Raw genomic sequence first — 20,886 nt, forward strand, 5'->3', positions numbered from 1 at the left:
CCACAAAGCCATTGTTTTTCATGGAAAATGTCGAAGACAAGTTTGGTGAAGTGGAGTCCATTAGTAAGATTCAGTTGGGATCCCTGTTGTTCAAAGCTTCTTCTGCTATACAATCGGTAGCTCTTTGTGCCTGTGATTGTCTTGGCAACGTCCTAATGTCTATCACTCCTCACCAATCTCTGTATATGGTCCAGGGAGTCATTTTTCATAGGGACCTCACCATGCAAACTGATGAACTCCGGGCTGATCTGGAGTGGCATGGCGTTCATTTTGTTCAACGTGTGCAGAATGGCTGCAAAGACAACCACACCAATACGGGCACCTTCATCCTGGCTTTCAAGGGAGATATGCTCCCAGAGAAGATCAAGGTTATGTGCTACAGATGGGACGGGAAGCCATACATCCCTCCACCTATGCGGTGCTTTCAGTGCTTGTGTTTTGGGCGTATGTCTTTCCACTGTACGGTGGACCCTTTGTGTGGCCATCCCATCCATGAGGGAACCCATTGTGTTCTGCCACCTGTGTGTGTTAATTGTGCTGACTGCCATTCCCCTCATTCACTGGGTTGCCCAGCTTACAAGAGAGAAAGAAGATACAAGAATATAAGTCCCTGGATCGCCTGTCTTACACTGAGGCTCACCAGAAGTAGGAGAGACTCCATCCAGTGTCACTATCTTCAACTGTCACCTCTGTTACTTCCTTTCCTCCTCCTCCTCCTCCTCCTCCTCCTCCTCCCCCCCCCCCCTCCCTTGGCCTTACCCCAGCCCTGCCCCACTCTTCCCACCACCTCCATGCCATTCCCACTACCGACCTCTCGTCAGGGAGTGGCCCCTCCATCCTGGCCGAAGAAGTGCTCCCTCCTTCAGCATCTGCCGGTGATTAGGCTCCCTCCTGGGAACCCTATCCCCAGCATCTCTCAGGCCAGAAGGCTGTTACCACCACTCGGCCACGTGGCGCACCATCTGTGGGCCCCAAGGTCGCCCACTCTCTTTCAGTTCCAGATCTTGCAGATGCCTGTACTCCCCCTGTGTCCTGTCCTCCTCCACCTCAGAAAGCGGAGAAGAAGAAGAAGAAACATAAATCCCGAGAGAAGGCATCTCCGATGCCCCCAGAGGTGCCAACTCCTCTCTTGCAACCTGAGTCTGACATCTTATTTATGGATGTCACCCCATCCTTGTTGGTGATGACTACTGACCAAGTGACCTGACCACCTCCTCAGCTCCTTCATGCCTACGTTGGACTCACGCCACACGATCATCCAGTGGAAGTGCAATGGCTATTATCATCACCTACTGGAAATGCAACACCTTGTCTCCTCTTATTCTGCATTCTGTCTTGTTCTCCAAGAAACGCATTTCTGTGATGACCACTCTCCCACTTTACGTGGTTATCGGGCGTTCTGTCAGAACTGTGCTGGCCCTGGGATAACATCTGGTGGGGTCTGCACTTTGGACCACTCCCATGTCCTTAGTGACTGGATCCCCCTGCGTACCACCTTGGAAGTGATAGCGGTTAGAGAGCAAACGACAATGGCAATCACCATTTGCAGTGTCCCTCCAGGTAGGTCACTTGCTTATGTTGCACTATCTACCTTACTTCAGCAACTCCCACCCCCGTTTCTCCTCCTTCGGGATTTTAATGCCCACCATCCACTGTGGGGGGAGTGTTAAATCAATGTCTCGGGGTATCCTAATCAGCCAACTTATCACGGACTTCGATATGCATCTCCTCAACGATGGTTCCCCTACCCACTTCAGTGCTGCTCATGGCACCTTCTCTGCTATCGATCTCGCGATCTCCTATCCTACCCTCGTGGTTTCCCTACATTGGTCATCCCATGATGACCTTTGTGACATGACCACTTCCCAGTGACACTATCGTTCCCCTGCTGCAGCGAGGCAGACAGGGCCCCATGCTGGGCATTCCGCAGGTCCAATTGGCCTTTATACATGTCTGCTGTCTGCTTTGACACCTCTCTCTCGAATTCCATTGATGTAGTCGTGCAAGGCATCTCTGCTGCTTGTCCTCATGCTGCTGGCACTGCTGCCCCCCTATCCACAGGGCCCCCTCATCATCGGCCGGTACTGTGATGGACCGAGGACATCACAGTCACTGTCCAGGGCCACCAATGGGCGCTGCAGTGATTTAAGCAAAACCCCTTCCAGACCAACCTCCTCACTTTTAAGTGTCTTCGTGCTACGGCTTGTTACATTATTAAGTGGAATAAAAAGGAATGGTGGGAGCGCTATGTTTCCTCCCTGGGACATATGCCTCTTTATTGCAGGTTTGGTCAAAGGTCCATAGTGTTCTGGGCCGCCAGTAACAGTCAAATATCCAGAGTATGAACAGCCGAGGAGCTCTGTTCACTGATCCGTTGGTCCTCGCAGAACACCTTGCAACATACTTTGTGATAGCATCGTCATATGCTTCCTATCCTCCTGTCTTTCTCCAGCAGAAACACAGAGTAGAACAGACCCCCTTCCATTTCATCCCACACCATATTGAGTCCTACAATGCTCCTTTCACTGAATGGGAATTGGTGCAGGCTCTTAGCTCTTCATGGGACGTAGCCACAGTGCCAGACTCCATTCACAATCAGATGATTCAACACTTGTATGTTCCCCAGAGGCAACAGCTCCTCAGGGTTTTCAATCACATCTGTATCATGGGTGCTATTCCGCCACAATGGCGAGACAGTATAGTTATCCCTGATCTTAAGCACGGGAAAATCCCAATGTCTCTCGACAGCTACCACCCCATTAGCCCTAGAAATGTGCTTTGTAAACTGCTTAAAAGGATGGTCAACTCCAGATTATGTTGGATACTCGAATCTTGGGGCCTTTTGTCACCATATCAGTGTGGCTTCCGGGCAGGGTGATCTCCAACTGACCATTTACTCCGTTTGGAATCAGCCATCTGACAGGCTTTCTCACCGCCGGCACCTTGTTGCAGTGTTCTTTGACCTACATAAGGCGTATGACATGGCTTGGCTCCATCACATTTTAGTTACCCTCCATGACTGGAGCTTCCATGGTCCCCTTCCGATCTTTATCCTCGAGTTTTTATCTTAACGACTCTTCCGGGTTCGAGTTGGCACTTCAATCAGCACCCCTCAGATTCAAGACAATAGTATCCCACAGGGTTCTGTGCTGTCACACTCTTCCTCATTGCCATAAATGGGCTTGTGACCTCTGTTGGCCCTCTGGTTACCCTCGCGTTGTACGTTGACGATTTTTGTATCTGATGCAGCTCCCACTCAATGGCATCTGCTGAGTGTCAGCTCCAAGGAGCCATCCGACGGGCCTCTACATAGGCCACCGCCCATGGCTTCCAGTTTTCCTCCGCCAAAATGCGGGTTATGCATTTTTGTCATCGATCCGCAATCCAAGCTGATTCAGAACTTTATTTAGGCAACCAGCTCGTTGACGTAGTAACACAGTTCCGTTTCTTGGGCCTTAATTTTGATAACAAGCTGACATGGTTGCCACACATTCGTCACCTAAAGACTACATGTATGCGGAAGCCTAATGCTCTCCACCTCCTTGCCTACATATCTTGGGGTGCACACCGTTCATCTCTTCTTTATCTTTACTGTGCTCTGGTTTTGTCCAGACTCGATTGTGGTAGTCAGGTTTATGGCTCAGCAGCTCCTTCCACTTTGAAACTCCTTGACCCTGTCCATCATTGTGGGGTGCGTCTGGCTATTGGTGTCTTTTGCACTATACACATCTGATGAAGCCAACTCCTTGTTTCTTACGCTGTCGCCATTCGCCAATTCCCTGACTATCCTGTATACCCTGTGCTTTTTGCCATTGACGGATGTCTCCCTCCTAACACCCGCCCACGGGTGGGATTGCTGGTTGGCATGCGTCTCATTACCCTCTGCCGGGATCTCCATATGCACTCACTGAACTGCACCACGTGTCTTTCCTCCCATGCTCCCACTTCGATGGTGCCTAGACCACGGATTAGGACCGCTCTCTTCCAGGGTCCTAAGGTCTCCGTTGCTCCTGTGGTTTACCGGTGTCTTTTATGTGCTATCCTTGCAGAGTTCCAGGGTGCCACCATCCTTTACACTGATGGTTCTAAGACAACTGATGAGATGGGATACACTTTCACATCTCCTATGAGCTTCGAGCACCATTTGTTGCCAGGATCATGTAGTGTATTTACAGCAGAGTTTCTAGCCATTTACATGGCCCTCCTTTTTGTTTCTCAGGTCTCTGTCCATAACGTTTTAATTTGTTCCAACTCCATGAGCAGCCTTCAGGCTATAGATCGATGCTACTCTCATCACTCTTTGGTCTCTGCCATCCATGACCGTCTCTCTGCCCTTGAGCGTTCCACCTGTTCAGTCGCCTTTCTCTGGGTCCCGAGTTGTGGTGATCCCAGGGAATTAATTGCCTGACCGTTTGGCTAGAGAAATGGATACTTACCCCCTTTTCCTTTCACGATTCCAGCTGCGGATATGTGGATCTACGTCAAGTCTCTCTTCGCCGAATAGTGGAATGCCATTTGGAGCACTACTGCTCATAGTATTAAACTCCGCACAATCAAGGAGTCTACTGCAGTTTGGGGCACTTCTTTCCGCCCCTCTTGGAGGGAGTCCACTGTTTTATGTCGTTTACGCATTGGCCATACCCGGCTCACCCATTGTCTCCTCCTATGTAACAACCTACCCCACAGTGTAGTTGTGGCACCAAACTGACTATCTCTCACGTATTTGTGGCATATCCTCTTCTTTCGACCCTTTGTGCTAAGTATAGTCTTCTGCTTCCTTAAACTGAATACTAGTGGACCATCCACGGATGGTAGACCTGGTCCTCGGTTTCCTCCATGAAAGTGGTTTTTATTTCCAGATACAAGGTTCTCCTTTCGTCTTGGAGCAAGGGCGGGTTGGTTGTGATTGAGACTCCTTTTGCAGTCTTCACCCCCCCCCCCCCCTTTTCCAGTTTTTAGATTTGGTCTCACCTTTTATGTTTATACTGTGTGTGTTTAATGTTCATTCTTTTATAATTTGACTCCTCAGACTGAATCCATTCAGACACTCTTTCTTACGTAACCCCCTTTGGAATCGCTGGACTGATGACCTCGCCATTTGGTCCCATACTCTCTCAATCAATCAATCAATCAATGTATGTTTTTGGGTACTAGACACCAACAGGTGTCCCTGGCATTACCATCAATGATGTGTTATATACTGACACAAATGTGATTGCAAAGCACTTTCTTGAGCACTATGCTCGAGCCTCTTCGTCGGAGAACCACCCCCCCCCCCCCCAGCCTTTTGCACCCTCAAATGGCAGATGGAAAGGAAAGTCCTCTCATTCACTACACGCCACAGTGAACCCTATAACGCCCCATTTGCAGAGTGAAGGCTCCTCAGCACCCTTGCACATTACAGGACATAGCTCCTGGGCTGGATCAGATCCACAGTCAGATGATTAAACATCTCTCGTCTAACTACAAACAACATCTCCTCCTCATCTTCAACCGGATCTGATGCGATGGCATCTTTCCATCGCAATGGCTGGAGAGCACCATCATTCCGGTGCTCAAACCTGGTCAGAGCCGCTTGAAGTGGATAGCTACCAGCCCAGCATCCTCACCAACTTTATTTGTAAGCTGCTGGAGTCTATAGTGTGTCGGCGGTTGGGTTGGGTCCTGGAGTCACGTGGCCGACTGGCTCCATCTCAGGGAGGCTTCTGCCAGGGTCGCTCCACCACTGATAATCTTCTGTCCCTCGAATCTGCCATCCAAACAGCCTTCTCCAGAAGCCAACATCTGGTTGCCGTCTTTTTTTACTTACATAAAGCATACAACACAACCTAGGGACCTCATATCCTTGCCACACTGTATGAGTGGGGTCTCTGGGGCCGACTCCCGATTTTTATCCAAAACTTCATGTTGCTCCGCATTTTCCTTGTCCAAGTCTGGCCCCCATAGTTCCCCCGCAATTGGGAGAATGGCATTCCGCAGGGCTCCGTATTGAGTCTCTCTCTATTTTTAGTTCGTATTAACGAACTAGGAGCAGCTGTAGGGCTGTCGGTCTCACCTCCTCTGTACGCAGATGACTTCTGCAATTTGTACTGCTCCTCCAGTAGTGGTGTTGCTGAGCGGCACGTACAGGGACCCATTCACAAGGCACAAGTCTACGGCTTTCAGTTTTCAGCCACGAAGTCGTGTGTCGCGCATCTCTGTTGGCATTGCACTGCTCATCCTGAACCAGAACTTTACCTTATTGATGATCCACTCACTGTAGTGGAGACGTATTGATTCTTAGCACTGGTTTTCAACACCCGATTGACTCAGCTACCTCACCTTCATCAGCTGAAGTGAAAGTGTTGGCAGCATCTCAATACCCTCTGCTGCCTGAACAACACCAAGTGGGGTGCAGATCGCTCTACACTGCTGCAGCTCTACAGAGCCCTTGAACAATCCCGCCTTGACTATAGAAGTCTGGTTTATGGTTCGGCAGCGCCCTCATTGTTAGGTTTACTCAATCCAGTGCACTACTGTGGCGTTTGCAGAGCGACGGGAGCTTTTAGAACTAGTCCAGTGATTAGTGTCCTGGTAGAGGCCGGAATCCCACCATTGAAGGTCAGGTGTGCACAACTCCTTGCCAGTTACGTTGCACACGTTCATAATTGTCCTGCGCATCGGAATTACCGTCTCCTTTTCCCAACCATGGCTGTTCATCTCCCGCATTGGCAGCCCAGTTCAGGGCTTAAGATTTGTGGTTTGCATCCAATCTCTTCTGTCTGGAGTCCTTGCCCTTACCACCTATACTTGAGGTCTATCCACGTCCTACTTCAGGATCAACACCTCCCAAACCATTGGGGACGTCAGTCCCCCACTTCTCAACTGGAGAAGCAGAAGTCTTCTTCGGCTCCTCTCACCAGGAAGGCATCCCTTGGGTCACTCCCTTCCCAGGTTCCTACCAGCGGCAAAGCTGACATCCGCCAGTGGCTGAAGCAACCAAAGGCAGCTGGTAATAGGGCTTCACGGTCCTCCTCAGTCCCTGGGATCGAATCAGTGAAGCCCTCCCAGATGGCCAAACGTAAGGAGCACCGAGAGAAACCTAAAAAGAAATATACTGCCAATAACCAAGGCACTGCGGTGGCACCCACACCACCACAACCTACAAGCACTGTGTCTGAGGATGAGGTGGAGATTCTGGCATCCGCTGAGGACCTAGATCTGGCTGGGCCCTCAAACCCAATGTATGTTGGTAGCACAGGTACTCATCTGGTGGCAGCAGGTGACCCTGAGGCGTTTCATGCCTTCCCACTCTCGTGATCACGTTATCCTGCAGAGGAATTGCAGCAGTTTTCTCCACTACCTGGCTGAGCTACAGCAACTGTTAAACTTTACACCTGCTTTCTGCATTGCCCTCCAGGAATCCTGGTTCCCAGAAACACGGGCTCCTGCCCTCTACAGCTATAAGGGATATTATAGGAACCATAGTTACTATAGGTGGAGGTTTTGTCTATGTCCTGAACTCAGTATGTAGTGAACCTGTGCCCCTTCAAACCCCTCCTGAAGCTTTGGCTGTCAGGGTTAGGATGATGCAGGAAATAACTGTCTGCAACGTATATATTTTTCCAGATGGTACGGCACTCCTGAATGTGCGAACTGGCCAAGGTAGAGCTGTCAAAAGTTTCCTGTCTCAACTCGACATCTGCTTCTTAAATACTGGGGCCCCCACACATTTCAGTGTGGCTCATGGCACTTATTTGGCCATTGATATATCCCTCTGCAGCCCAGGACTTCTGGAGAGCACCATTGTTCCAGTGCTCAAACCTGGTAAAAACCCACTTGATGTGGATAGCTACTGGCTCATCAGTCTCTCCAATGTTTTTTGTAAGCTGTTAGAATGTATAGTAAGTCGGCAGTTGGGTTGGGTCGGGTCCTGGAGTCACGTGGTGTACTGACTCCATGTCAGCTCGGTTTCCGCCAGGGTCGCTCCACCAAGTTTCTTTTGAGTCTGCCATCTGAACAGGAGTCTGGTTTATGGTTCAGTGTGGCCTCAGCATTGTGTTTACTTGACCCATTGCACCACTGTGGTGTTGGACTGGCAACAGGAGCTTTGAGGAAAAGTCTGGTGACCAGCATCCTGGTGGAGGCCGAAGTCTCTCCATTGAAGATTAGGCTTGCACAACTGCTCGCCAGTTGTGTTACACACATTTATAGTTTTTCTGAGCATCCGAAGTACTGTTTCCTTTTCCCATCCACAGTGATTCATCTCCCGCATCGGACCCCAGGTCAGGGCTTAAGATTGCGTTTCACATCCAATCTCTTCTGTCTGAAGTGGAGTCGTTGCCTATACTTGAGGTCCATTCACGTACACCTTCGTGGTGTACACCTAGGCCAAAGCTTCGCCTGGACCTTTCACATGGTCCTAAGGACTCAGTTAACCCTGCAGTTCTCTGCTGTCACTTCCTCTTGATTCTTGACATGTACTGGGACTATGAAATGGTTTACACTGATAGCTCGATTGGTGATGGTCTTGTTGGTTTCACATATGTTCGTGGAGGACATATTGAACAGCACTCCTGGCCAGATTCCTGCAGTGGAAACACTGCAGAACTGGCGGCCATTTCTAGTGCTCTTGAGCGCATCCACTCATGCCCTGGTGAGTCATTTCTTCTCTGTACTGACTTCTTCAGCAGCCTACAAGCTATCGGCTAGTGCTACCTCTGCCATCCTTTGGTAGCGATCATCCAGGAGTCCATCTATGCCCTGGAACGGTTCAGTTGTTCCATGGTGTTGGTGTGGACCCCAGGCGATGTCAGAACCCCAGGAAATTAACTTGCCAACAGGCTGGCGAAACGGGCTACACGGAAACCGCTTCTGGAGATCAGCATCCCTGTAAGTGACTTGCGATCATTGTTACACCGCAAGGATTTTAGCTTTGGGAGATGGGATGGCATAATCTCAGCAAGCAGAGAAAACTGCATGCCCTTAAGGAGACTATGAATGTTGGAAGACCTCCATGCGTGCCTCTCGCAGGGACTCTGTGTTTATCTGTTGGCTCAGCATTAGCCCTACGTGGCTAACACAGGGCTACCCCTCAGTCGTGAGGACCCACCTCAGTGTCATTGTGGCTCACATATGACTGTTGTCCACATCTTGCTGGACTTTCCACTTTTAGCCACTCTGTGGCGGACTTTTAACCTTCCCAGCACCCTACCTTTGATGCTGGGTGACAATACCTCAACAGCAGATCTATTTTAGGTCTTATTCATGAGTGGGGGTTTTATTGTACCATCTAAGGGTGGGCATTTAGCCTTCTCTCTAAGGTCGCCGCCCTCCCTTCATTTTAACTCTCACACTTTCTTTGCATTTGTTTATCTCGGTGGTCGCCTTTTCTGTACATGTGTTCATCTCGCCTTGTATATTTTGGGTGGACATTTTAATGTGTTGCAGAGTGGCTGGCTTATCCCCTTTTATTATTGTGATCAGCCAGCCCAGACCATTTGCTCTATGGTTTTAATAAGTTCTTTCACTTTTCCTTGTGGTGTGTGTTTTCCCCGTTTTTTGTTCATTCCTTTCCTTTTCTTTTTGTGTGGGGTTTGTACCTTAAGCCTTGTTTGCGTCAGGAAAAAGGGACTGATGACCCTGTAGTTTGGTCCCTTTATACCCCAAACCAACGAACCAACTACCTGTTGTGAAACTTTATCAATACCTCATATAGGCAGTCTGATTAGTCTGTATCCCATTTGAATTATTTTAAGATGTGAGTGTCAATTGAACTATGATTAGCGATAGTGATCCAAGCTCCAAAATCACAAACTGGCATACTGATCCATTTGTAAACCTTCTCATTATAAAATCTGTGTAATAGCTATCATTCCAAAAACTTGTGAAAATGGAGGCAATTATGTACACTGTATTAAAAATATGTTAATGTTCAAGAATAGTATATACTTATGAAGTGTTGTTACAAATATCTCTTGAATCATTATCACATGGTTAGCAAACGAAAATTCTGGGTTCACCAACAAGTGTAGATATGTTGATGTTGGTAATATGGTTATAGCAAGCACATACATAAAATAATACATTTTTCAGTAGTATTTATTTATTTCATTCTAAAGGAAATACTATTTGGAGAGAGGTAATATGAAACATGTTTTCTGCTTTGCATGTTATACAACCTTTTTGCCATCAGTATGCAACTTCTTCAAAATAGATTACACCATTAAATCCTTTGATGTCATTGGCAACTAGATAATCTCCAGTAAGAGTGCTTGGCATCATTGGGTATCAAGTGCAACATAGATTTCAGATATTCAAGTTTATGTTTAGAAATGGCATTCCCCTGAGGCCACTGTAGTTCACAGATTCCATAAAAGTTTGAGTTAGAAGGTCTTCCCAGCTGTTTCTTCTGTTGGTCCTCAGTGACATAGGAATCATCATTATGGTCTTCTTTTACGTGCAGATTGAGTGAACCTTCCTTTTTCAACATTATTTTGCACATTTGCATCCAGTTAATTTTATTTCCTGTGGTGTCAGCCTTATGGTTCATAATGCTACTTTGCATTTTAGGACATCCAACAAAATCACTGTCTTCATGAAAGTTAGAACAAGAGGATTTCCTTTCCTACAAGTATTCATAACATTGATGTAGCCACTTAGTAGGTATGTGGATTACTGAATTTTTAAAGCTCATTTGACATTAATGGAGTAGGCATTGTTTGGCATACATGTGTGCCCAGGAATTAGGAACCTTGCAGAAACAGAAGAGCTGGACAATTTTCCATAATAGCTTTCAACATCAAGGCAATTTATATGTTTCGGTTTTGGCGACTATATGAATTTGCTCAAAAAAATAGCTCGGTAATATTTTCTTTTACATTGTTCTCAATATATTGCTTCAGACACAAACCTATATCTTGAGCACCTCTACCCACAGTACCTTCGACCCAAACATAGCAAAACCCTTTTCCAGTTGTGCAAGTGTGAACTAGACACTTACACACCTACAACTCTCTTTCATAGAACACAATGTTTTTGGGACTCTTGGCAATGGCAATGTCTTGTCAAGTTCAAATGTGATCATTTGAAATCTTTCAACCTATCTCGCCCTTTCCTTATTGTAGGAAATTGATTCATTTCTCCTTTCCTCTTCAACTGCATTTCTTACCAGGTCTATGATTAATTTTGTCTCTAGAAACAACAAAATAGTGTTTTTTCACTCTGTGATGTGACATGAATGATTTGGTGGATCACTATTGCAAAACCAATGGCACTTGGTTCACCTTTGTTAAACTGGAAATATGAAATGGAGAGATGGTGCTTGGTTAAAATTGCCAATAGTTGGTAGCACATTGGAGATGTTGCTTGACTCTTTTTTGCTAAATTGCAATATGTTTGTCCAGAATCAGTGAGGTGGTAATCTCATTTGTTCCATTTTGGTGCTTCTATCACTGTTGCTAATTGTTATTTAATTACTACTCCTGAATCCTTACTTGCTACTGTAATTAAGTGGTTGTTAAATAGACGATTGCTCCTTTCCATTACACCCCTTCCTACCATTTTATTGACCACCTCCTGTGCTACCTCTGTTTTGGTTAAAGGTACAGGATACAGGCAAACATAATGTTGTATGGTATCTAGAGGTTGCTTGTAGTCATGCGTCAACCCTGATTTGTCAGAAAGCACCACACTATTTTGTACAAATATCTGATAAAGTTTCTTAAGTTGTTCTATTGTGATGTTCTGAACATCAGGTGTAATTTGGTGGAATTTTTTGTTTGAATGGCTGATCCCATACAGGTTTCTGATACAGGTACATTATTCTTCTTTATCTAAACCAATGTTTCTTGGTGGCATCACAATTTGGATAAATTTATATGGGTTCACTTCCATCTTATACTTGTTATTAAAATTTATGTTAATCTAGTTTAGCCTGAACTGAAACTTATTACTTCTGTTTTTGGAATTAGTAATCACCTGCAGATAAAAAAGAACCACACTTTTCTGAAAATTTTAGGTGTACTCTAATTCAGTACACTCAAAATAGTGATAACATGTGTGGCATGATGTAAATAACTTTAGCAGTATCAGTTAAAATCTTAGCATTTAGCCTTCACAGGTTCTTTTGGATGCCAATTAATTATACATTTGTGCTCAATTTGCCATCTTCCCTCAGTAAGTTAGTCCTGTCCTGCAGAGAGATTGCTCTGAGAGAGACCACAGACCTCTACACTTTCTCTTATCTCCCTCCTTTCCAATAATACTGAAGTTCCCATTTACTGGTGGTGCATGTTTATTATCTAAGTTATTTGGTTTTTTCATCTCCTTCCTCTACATATTTTCTGCTTCTTTGAATTCATACTGCATCTGCCTACATCTTTCTGCCTTCACTTCTGCAATAATTTCACAATGTCACTTAATGTTGTTGAGCTGCTTCTACATTTGCTTTGACCTCATAAAACTTGTAATATAAATTTTCCAGGATTATTTGTGTGTAGTCATCATAGGGCAACTAATTTTGTCTCAGGACACCAGTTTCTTCATAAAGTCTTCATTAATCTTCTGTTAAAGATCTGGAACTAGGAGAGCATACCACAAAAGTGGAGAGGAGGGTTCCTCATCAAATTGCCCAAAGAAAAGGAGATATCGCAAACTACCATAACTGGAGGGGAATGACCTTGCTTATGACTCCAAGCAAAGTGACGATGTGAATAACCCATAATAGAATCATTGTGTAAATTCAACTTCAGATAACAAAGGAGCAAGCCAGTTTTAGAAGTAACAGTTCTTGTACAGATGAAAAAACAGGCTTGTTCATTATCCAACAATCAAATGAATTCATCACTAGTATTCATACTCTTTTTGTGGACTTTGAAAACATCAATTCCATTAAAAGAAGTTATATGTGGAAATCTGGAAAAGGTTCATGGTAGAAGAGAAGATAGTAAAAGTTAATAGGGATACTTAACAATAACTACACATGGTGAGCCATCAAGTAGGATAAACTTATGGAGACCTTCCCAATTAAGTCAGAAGCAAAGGATGTGTTTTGTCTCTGTCTTTTTACTGGTGCTGGATGAAATGATTAGGAAAGTGATGGAGGAGGAGGAGACGACAATGTGGACTGTAGCATCATCAGTGCATGGAGTTGCCTCCTCTATTGCAAGATGTACTCCCTCTTACACTTGCTAATATCATATGGCATGGATAAATTTAATCTCTATCTCATTTTTCCCATCACTGCATCAGTTGGGCATTGATATTTTTTGACTCTGTCACAATTTTTTATCGGATCTAAATCATGCTATCCACCCGTTTTCTTATGTAGTTTGAAACCACCACCCTCTGAAAGATCTTTCGTGCAGTGCACATTCTAAACCACAGAAATTGAACTCTGATTTTACTGCATTTTCTCAATGCTGACCATTTTGGTTCAAATTTCATAACTGTTTACTGGTAGCAGATCTACTAATGTGCTTTTGTGTTCACATAAATAAATTTGTTGACTTAAGATCTCATTTGTGAAACATTGGCTCTAATTTTAGATATTTGCTGAACTTAATTCTGTAATTTTGATTTTTGCTCGATAAACCAATATTAGAATGCAGTTCTGTGATACTAATGCTTTTGATAATCTTCTTTACATGTATTATTTCAAAATAAAATCAATTATTAATCAACTAGATCTTTTTGTGAACTGCAGCAACTTCTGTTCTTCCAGTATTCAGTACCCCACAAAATTCCGTGTTGAGCATGTCATTCACTGCTTCAATAATACTATGGATGGTTATTATCTGGCTGTTTGTTGCATGTGACATTAATGCAGTCTGTGTCATCTGTTAACAATGGAGTCCATTTTACATTGTTCCCTTTGTTGCTCTCACTTTTTTAGGTTTCTGTTTACGCATAAATTTTCAGTTTTGTTTAAACTAAAATTACCTTTGTTACTTCAAACAATAGTCTGTTTTCATCATCATCATCATCATCATCATCATCATCATCATCCACACAATCAGGCCCAGTGGACTGCACACCACCACAGTTAGAGCGCTCCACGTGTCTCTGTTTTTTGCTCTCTGTCTACAGTTTTCCATGACTCCCAGCCACAAAAAGTCTTCTCTCACTCCATCAATCCACCTCTTTCTAGGTCTTCCCCCCCTATATCCCCCCCTCTATCCCCCCTCTATCCCCCCCTCTATCCCCCCCCTCTATTCCCCCCTCTATCCCCCCCTCTATCCCCCCCTCTATCCCCCCTCTATCCCCCCTCTTTCCCCCCCCTCTTTCCCCCCCTCTTTCCCCCCCTCTTTCCCCCCTCTTTCCCCCCCTCTTTCCCCCCCTCTTTCCCCCCCTCTTTCCCCCCCTCTTTCCCCCTCTTTCCCCCCTCTTTCCCCCCTCTTTCCCCCCTCTTTTCCCCCTCTTTCCCCCCTCCTCTTCCCCCCTCCTCTTCCCCCCTCCTCTTCCCCCCTCCTCTTCCCCCCTCCTCTTCCCCCCTCCTCTTCCCCCCTCCTCTTCCCCCCTCCTCTTCCCCCCTCCTCTTCCCCCCTCCTCTTCCCCCCTCCTCTTCCCCCCTCCTCTTCCCCCCTCCTCTTCCCCCCTCCTCTTCCCCCCTCCTCTTCCCCCCTCCTCTTCCCCCCTCCTCTTCCCCCCTCCTCTTCCCCCCTCCTCTTCCCCCCTCCTCTTCCCCCCCTCCTCTTCCCCCCCTCCTCTTCCCCCCCTCCTCTTCCCCCCCTCCTCTTCCCCCCTCCTCTTCCCCCCCTCCTCTTCCCCCCCTCCTCTTCCCCCCCTCCTCTTCCCCCCCTCCTCTTCCCCCCCTCCTCTTCCCCCCTCCTCTTCCCCCCTCCTCTTCCCCCCTCCTCTTCCCCCCTCCTCTTCCCCCCTCCTCTTCCCCCCCTCCTCTTCCCCCCCTCCTCTTCCCCCCCTCCTCTTCCCCCCTCCTCTTCCCCCCTCCTCTTCCCCCCCTCCTCTTCCCCCCCTCCTCTTCCCCCCTCCTCTTCCCCCCTCCTCTTCCCCCCTCCTCTTCCCCCCTCCTCTTCCCCCCTCCTCTTCCCCCCTCCTCTTCCCCCCCTCCTCTTCCCCCCCTCCTCTTCCCCCCCTCCTCTTCCCCCCTCCTCTTCCCCCCTCCTCTTCCCCCCCTCCTCTTCCCCCCCTCCTCTTCCCCCCCTCCTCTTCCCCCCCTCCTCTTCCCCCCCTCCTCTTCCCCCCCTCCTCTTCCCCCCCTCCTCTTCCCCCCCTCCTCTTCCCCCCCTCCTCTTCCCCCCTCCTCTTCCCCCCCTCCTCTTCCCCCCCTCCTCTTCCCCCCCTCCTCTTCCCCCCCTCCTCTTCCCCCCCTCCTCTTCCCCCCCTCCTCTTCCCCCCCCTCTTCCCCCCCTCCTCTTCCCCCCCTCCTCTTCCCCCCTCCTCTTCCCCCCCTCCTCTTCCCCCCCTCCTCTTCCCCCCCTCCTCTTCCCCCCCTCCTCTTCCCCCCTCCTCTTCCCCCCCTCCTCTTCCCCCCCTCCTCTTCCCCCCTCCTCTTCCCCCCTCCTCTTCCCCCCTCCTCTTCCCCCCTCCTCTTCCCCCCTCCTCTTCCCCCCTCTTCCCCCCTCCTCTTCCCCCCATCTCCCCCCACTCGTCCCCCCCTCTTCCCCCCCTCTTCCCCCCCTCTTCCCCCCCTCTTCCCCCCCTCTTCCCCCCCTCTTCCCCCCCTCTTCCCCCCTCTTCCCCCCCTCTTCCCCCCTCTTCCCCCCCTCTTCCCCCCTCTTCCCCCCTCTTCCCCCCTCTTCCCCCCTCTTCCCCCCCTCTTCCCCCCCTCTTCCCCCCCTCTTCCCCCCCTCTTCCCCCCCTCTTCCCCCCCTCTTCCCCCCCTCTTCCCCCCCTCTTCCCCCTCTCTTCACCCCTTTGCCCCCCTCGCCCCCCTCCTTGTCATTGTCTTCGTCATCCCCGTCCCCCTGCAGGTCCGAGTGATAGAATAGACCTAAGGTGTTTCTGCCTGTCGTAAGAGGCAACTAAATGTACTGCCACACATTTCAGCCTTTGTGATGTTACCCTGTAGGGTTTGATCTCCATTCTTCCAATCCTAAGAGGGAGCCAATTGGGGAAGTTTGCCTTATATGGTGCATCATGTCCATCATGCACTGAGATCTTAAGCCCCCTTTATCATCGCGGTATGCAGTTCTGCCTATTCGCCAGCTGTTGGGCAAGGACACTTTCTCAGGTGCCTTTTCCTCCATCTGCTGTTCAGTGTCCTCTTCTGTGCCTAAGATGACTATTGACTTCTTTGCACCTCATATCCAGCACGATAACCAGTCCGTTGTGGTGGGATCACCGTATACCTTATTGGTTGTAGCCCCCGACTACACAGGGATCGCTCTGCTGATTCCTTCCCACGTATGCTAAGGGGTAGATGCCCATCACCTGGGGCATCGAGAATCCCAGCAATGGCCACCCTACCAAGTCGCATTTGCTGCGGCTGGGTGGCACCTGTGGTGAGGACCCCTGGTCAGAGTGGGTGGCATCAGGCATCAGGATAGATGACACTCTATGAATCGTATGAGATAATCACTTGCTGGTGGTCAAACTCCAGCAGTCTCTAAGCAGTCAAGGGCTCAATTTAATGCACACAAGTATGACTCCAAATCGTCCCCTCCATGGCCACACCATGAGAAGAACACCAGGCTAAGGATGGCAGTGAATTTTATTCACCCCAGTACCTTGTATGTACGAGAGACGATGGGTAATTCTTCATATTGATGAAGCCTCAGCTTTTTGTGGAGCATTTAGAGGACAAGTTTGAGGAGGTGGAGGGCTTGTCCAAAATGCAATCTAGGTCAGTCTTGATCAAAACAGCATCCTCTGCCCATTCATGGGCACTACTCACCTCTGACAAGCTGGGGGATGTTCATTTCCATCACGCCCCATGAGAGTTTAAACAGGGTATCATATTTCACAGGGACCTTATTTTGCAGTCTGACAACGAGCTGTGTGCCAATTTAGAGCAGCAAGGTGTTCATTTCGTCAAGCACATCCGTCGGGGTCCGTGAAATAATCAGGTTGCCACTGGTGTCTTCATCTTGGCTTTCGAGGGCGACACATTAACCGAGAAGGTCAAGGTGATGGTCTACCGCTGTCAAGTAATGCGGTGCTTATGTGCTAGAAGATAGGGCATATGTTGTCGTACTGTACTTCTAGCATCACGTGTTGAGATTGTGGACATCCTTCGCATCTCAATACTCCATGTGTCCCACCTCCCATATGTGTCAACTGCGGAGATCACCATTCCCCTTGATCACCAGGCTGCAGGATTCGACAGAAAGAAAGGAAAATCATGGAATAGTAGACCAAGGACCATCTGACCTACACTGTAACTAAGAGGAAATTCGAAATGCTCCATCCCGTGCTCGTGACATGTTATGCCCCTGCTATAACCACTCTTCCTGCCCCATGTGTTCTGCTACTTACAGTCGGCTCCCAGCGCCGTAAGACTACACCTGCCATCTTGATGGGGAGGAGGGGGGCACTTCCCACCCTGTTGCTCCTGCACCACCTACTTTGGGAGTAAACCATCCCCCCCTTCCCGCCAACCATCGGGGACATCAGTCCCCACTTCTCAGCTGAAGAGAAGTGTAAGTCTTCTTCAGCTCATCCAGCTAGAAAGGGGTCCCTTGAGTCCCTCACTTCCCAGGTTTCTACTAGTGTGAGAGATGGCACCTGCCAGTGGCTGAAGTGCCCAAAAGCAGCTGGTCGTAGGGCTTCACGATCCTCCTCAGTCCCTGATACTGATTCAGAGAAGCCGTCCCATCCAGTGAAACCCAAGGAGCAGCGAGAGAAATCCTAAAAGAATAGCCCCAAGAACAAGGAAATTGCGGTGGCACCCACACCACCGCTACCTACAAGCTGTGCGTCTGAGGATGAGGAGGAGATTGTGGTGTCTGCTGAGGACCTAGATCTCACCAGACCCATAGACACAATGGATATACACTGCTCAGTAGTTAAGTCAGTGGCAGCAGATGACCCTGAGGCGTAAACTGCCTCATTGAGCATTTCATGCCTTCCCTGCCTTACAATGTCATCCTACAGTGGAACTGCTGCAGATTTTTCCAACACCTGGCTGAGCTACAGCAACTGTAAAGCTTTACACCTGTTTCCTGCATTGCCCTCCAGGAAACCTTGATCCTGGCAATGCGGACCCCTGCCCTATAGGGATTATTACAAGAACCGTAGCGAATATAATAGTGTCATGTGGAGTTTGCATCTATGTCCTGAACTCAATATGTAGTGAACCTGTGCCTCTTCATACTCTTCGTGAAGCTGTGGCTGTCAGGATAAGGATGACACAGGAAATAACTGTCTGCACAACGTTTATCTTCCTCCAGATGGTGCTGTACTCCTGAACGTCTTGGCTGCAGTGATTCATCAACTTCCTCAACATTTCCTACGTATGGGTGATTTAACACCTATAACCCCTTGTGGGGTGACACCATGCTTACTGACAGAGGTAGAGAGGTCGAACATTTAATGTCTGAGCTCGACCTCTGCCTCCTAAATATTGGGACTCCCACACATTTAATTGTGGTTCATGGCACTTATTCGGCCATTTATTTATCACGTTGGAGCTAAGGACGTCTCCCATCTATCCACTGGAGAGCCCACAATGACTTGTGTGGTAGTGACTACTTTCTTATCTTCCTGTCACTCCCCCACCATCATGCCCACCATATGGGCTCTAAACAAGGCAGACAGCGAAGCTTTCACCTTTGCTGTCATTGTTGAATCTCCCCCATATGGTACCATCAATGTGGGTTGAGCGGGTCACTAGAACGATCGTTTCTGCGGTGGAAAATGCGATCCCTTGTTCCTTAGAGTTCCCCCGGCGAATGACAGTTCCTTGGTGGCCGCTGGAAATTGCTGAGGCCACTGAAGAGTGTAGGCAGGGTCTACAACGGCACCCATCCTGGAGCATCTAATAGCTTTTAAACGGCTCCATGCCTGCGTTCGCCAGCTTATAAAAAGACTGAAACAGGAGTGTTTGGAGAGATAAGTCGCGACCATTGGGTGCTATACATCACCTTCTCAAGTCTGGACGTAGATCAGATGGGTTTTTGGGTACCAGACCCCCACAGGTGTCCGTGTCATTAACATAAATGGCGTGTAACCTACTGACGCAAATGTGATTGCCGAGCACTTTGCTAGAGCCTCTGCGTCGAAGAATTACACCCCGGCTTTTGCACTCTCAAACAGCGGGTGTAAGGGAAGGTCCTCTCGCTCACTACATGCCACAGTGAACCCTATAACGCCCCATTTACAGAGTGGGAGCTCCTCAGCGCCCTTGCACATTGCACATTGCACAACACAGCTCCCGGGCTCAGATCAGATCCACAGTCAGATTATTAAACATCTCTCGTCCGACTACAAGCGACATCTCCTTGTCACCTTCAAGCAGATCTGGTGCGATGGCATCTTTCCATCGCAGTGGCAGGAGAGCACAATCATTCCAATGCTCAAACCCAGTAAAAACGCGCTTGGTGTGCATATCTGTTGGCCCATCAGCCTGACCAACATTCTTAGCAAGCTGCTAGAATGTATGGTTGGGTTGGGTCCTAGAGTCACATGGCTTACTGGCTCCATGCAAGGGCGGTTTCTGCCAGGGTCGCTCTACCACTGATAATATTGTGTCCCTCGAGTCTGCCATGCGAACAGCCTTTTCCAGACGCCAACACCTTGTTGCCATTTTTTTGATTTACGAAAAGCTTATAACACTCCCAATTTTTAACCAAAATTTCATATCGCTCCATATCTTCTGTGTCCAGTTTGGTGCCTCCCATAGTTTCCCCCATAGCCAGGAGAATGGGGTCCTGCAGGGCTCTGTATTGAGAGTATATTTCTGTTTAGCTCTTTTTTAGTGGCCATTAATTGTGTAGCTGCAGCTGTAGGGCCACCAATCTCATCTTGTCTGTATGCAGATGACTTCTGCAATTAGCACTGCTGCTCTAGTACTGGTGTTGCTGAGCGGCGCTTACAGGGAGCCATCCACAACTTCCAGTTTTCAGTCGCAAAATCGTTTGTCATGCACTTCTGTCGGCGTCATACCATTCATCTGGAACCAGAACTTTACCTTAATGACGATCCACTGACTGTAGTGGAGATATATCGATTCTTAGGACTGGTTTTTGGCGCTTGATTGACTTGGCTATCTCAACTTCGTCAGTTTAAGTGGAAGTGCTGGCAGCACCTCAATGCCCTCCGCTGCCTGAGCAACACCAACTGCTGCAGCTCTACAGAGCCTTTGTTCAATCCCACCTTGAGTATGGGAGTGTTATCTGTGGCTTGATGGCCCCTCAGCGTTGCATTTACTCGAGTCAGTGCATCACTGCGGAGTTAAACTAGCGACAGGACTAGTCGGTTGACCAGCATACTGGTGGAGGCTGGAGTCCCTCCATTGAAGATCCGACGTGCACAGTTCCTTGCCAGTTACGTTGCACATATTTGTAGCTCTCCTGAGCATCCTAATTACCATCTCCTTTTCCTAACCGTGGCGGGTAATCTCCTGCATTGGCGGCCCAGGTCATGGCTTACAATCGTAGTTCGCATCCAGTCCCTTCTGTCTGAACTGGAGTTCTTCCCTTTACCACCTCTACTCAAGGGAGATTCACGTACACTTCCATGGTGTAAACCTAGGCCAAATCTTTGCCTGGACCTTTCACATGGCTCTAAGGACTCAGTTAACGCTGCGGCTCACAGCTGTCACTTCCTATCTTTTCTCAACATGGACCGTGGCGATGAAGTGGTTTACACCAACAGTTCGATGGCTGAGGGTCATGTAGGCTTTGCATATGTTCATGGAGGACGTATTTAACAGCACTCCTTGCCAGATGGTTGCATTGGTTTTTACTGCAGTGCTGGCAGCTGTATCTTGTGCTCTTAAGCATATCT

The 20,886-nt window shown here is 48.2% G+C and overlaps 1 protein-coding gene across 1 annotated transcript in view; it reads left to right on the plus strand.

The window, feature by feature from the left end:
* The window catches only part of LOC126249412 (gamma-tubulin complex component 3-like), a 207,721-nt gene that overhangs the window by 44,058 nt on the left and 142,777 nt on the right, over positions 1 to 20,886 (plus strand). Inside the window, exon 6 of the mRNA XM_049951067.1 lies at positions 6,725 to 6,736. Coding sequence (XP_049807024.1) covers positions 6,725 to 6,736 — 12 coding nt within the window. The remainder of the gene's footprint in view (positions 1 to 6,724; positions 6,737 to 20,886) is intronic.

This window comes from Schistocerca nitens, chromosome 3, assembly GCF_023898315.1.
Source record: "Schistocerca nitens isolate TAMUIC-IGC-003100 chromosome 3, iqSchNite1.1, whole genome shotgun sequence".
Lineage (NCBI taxonomy): Eukaryota > Metazoa > Arthropoda > Insecta > Orthoptera > Acrididae > Schistocerca > Schistocerca nitens.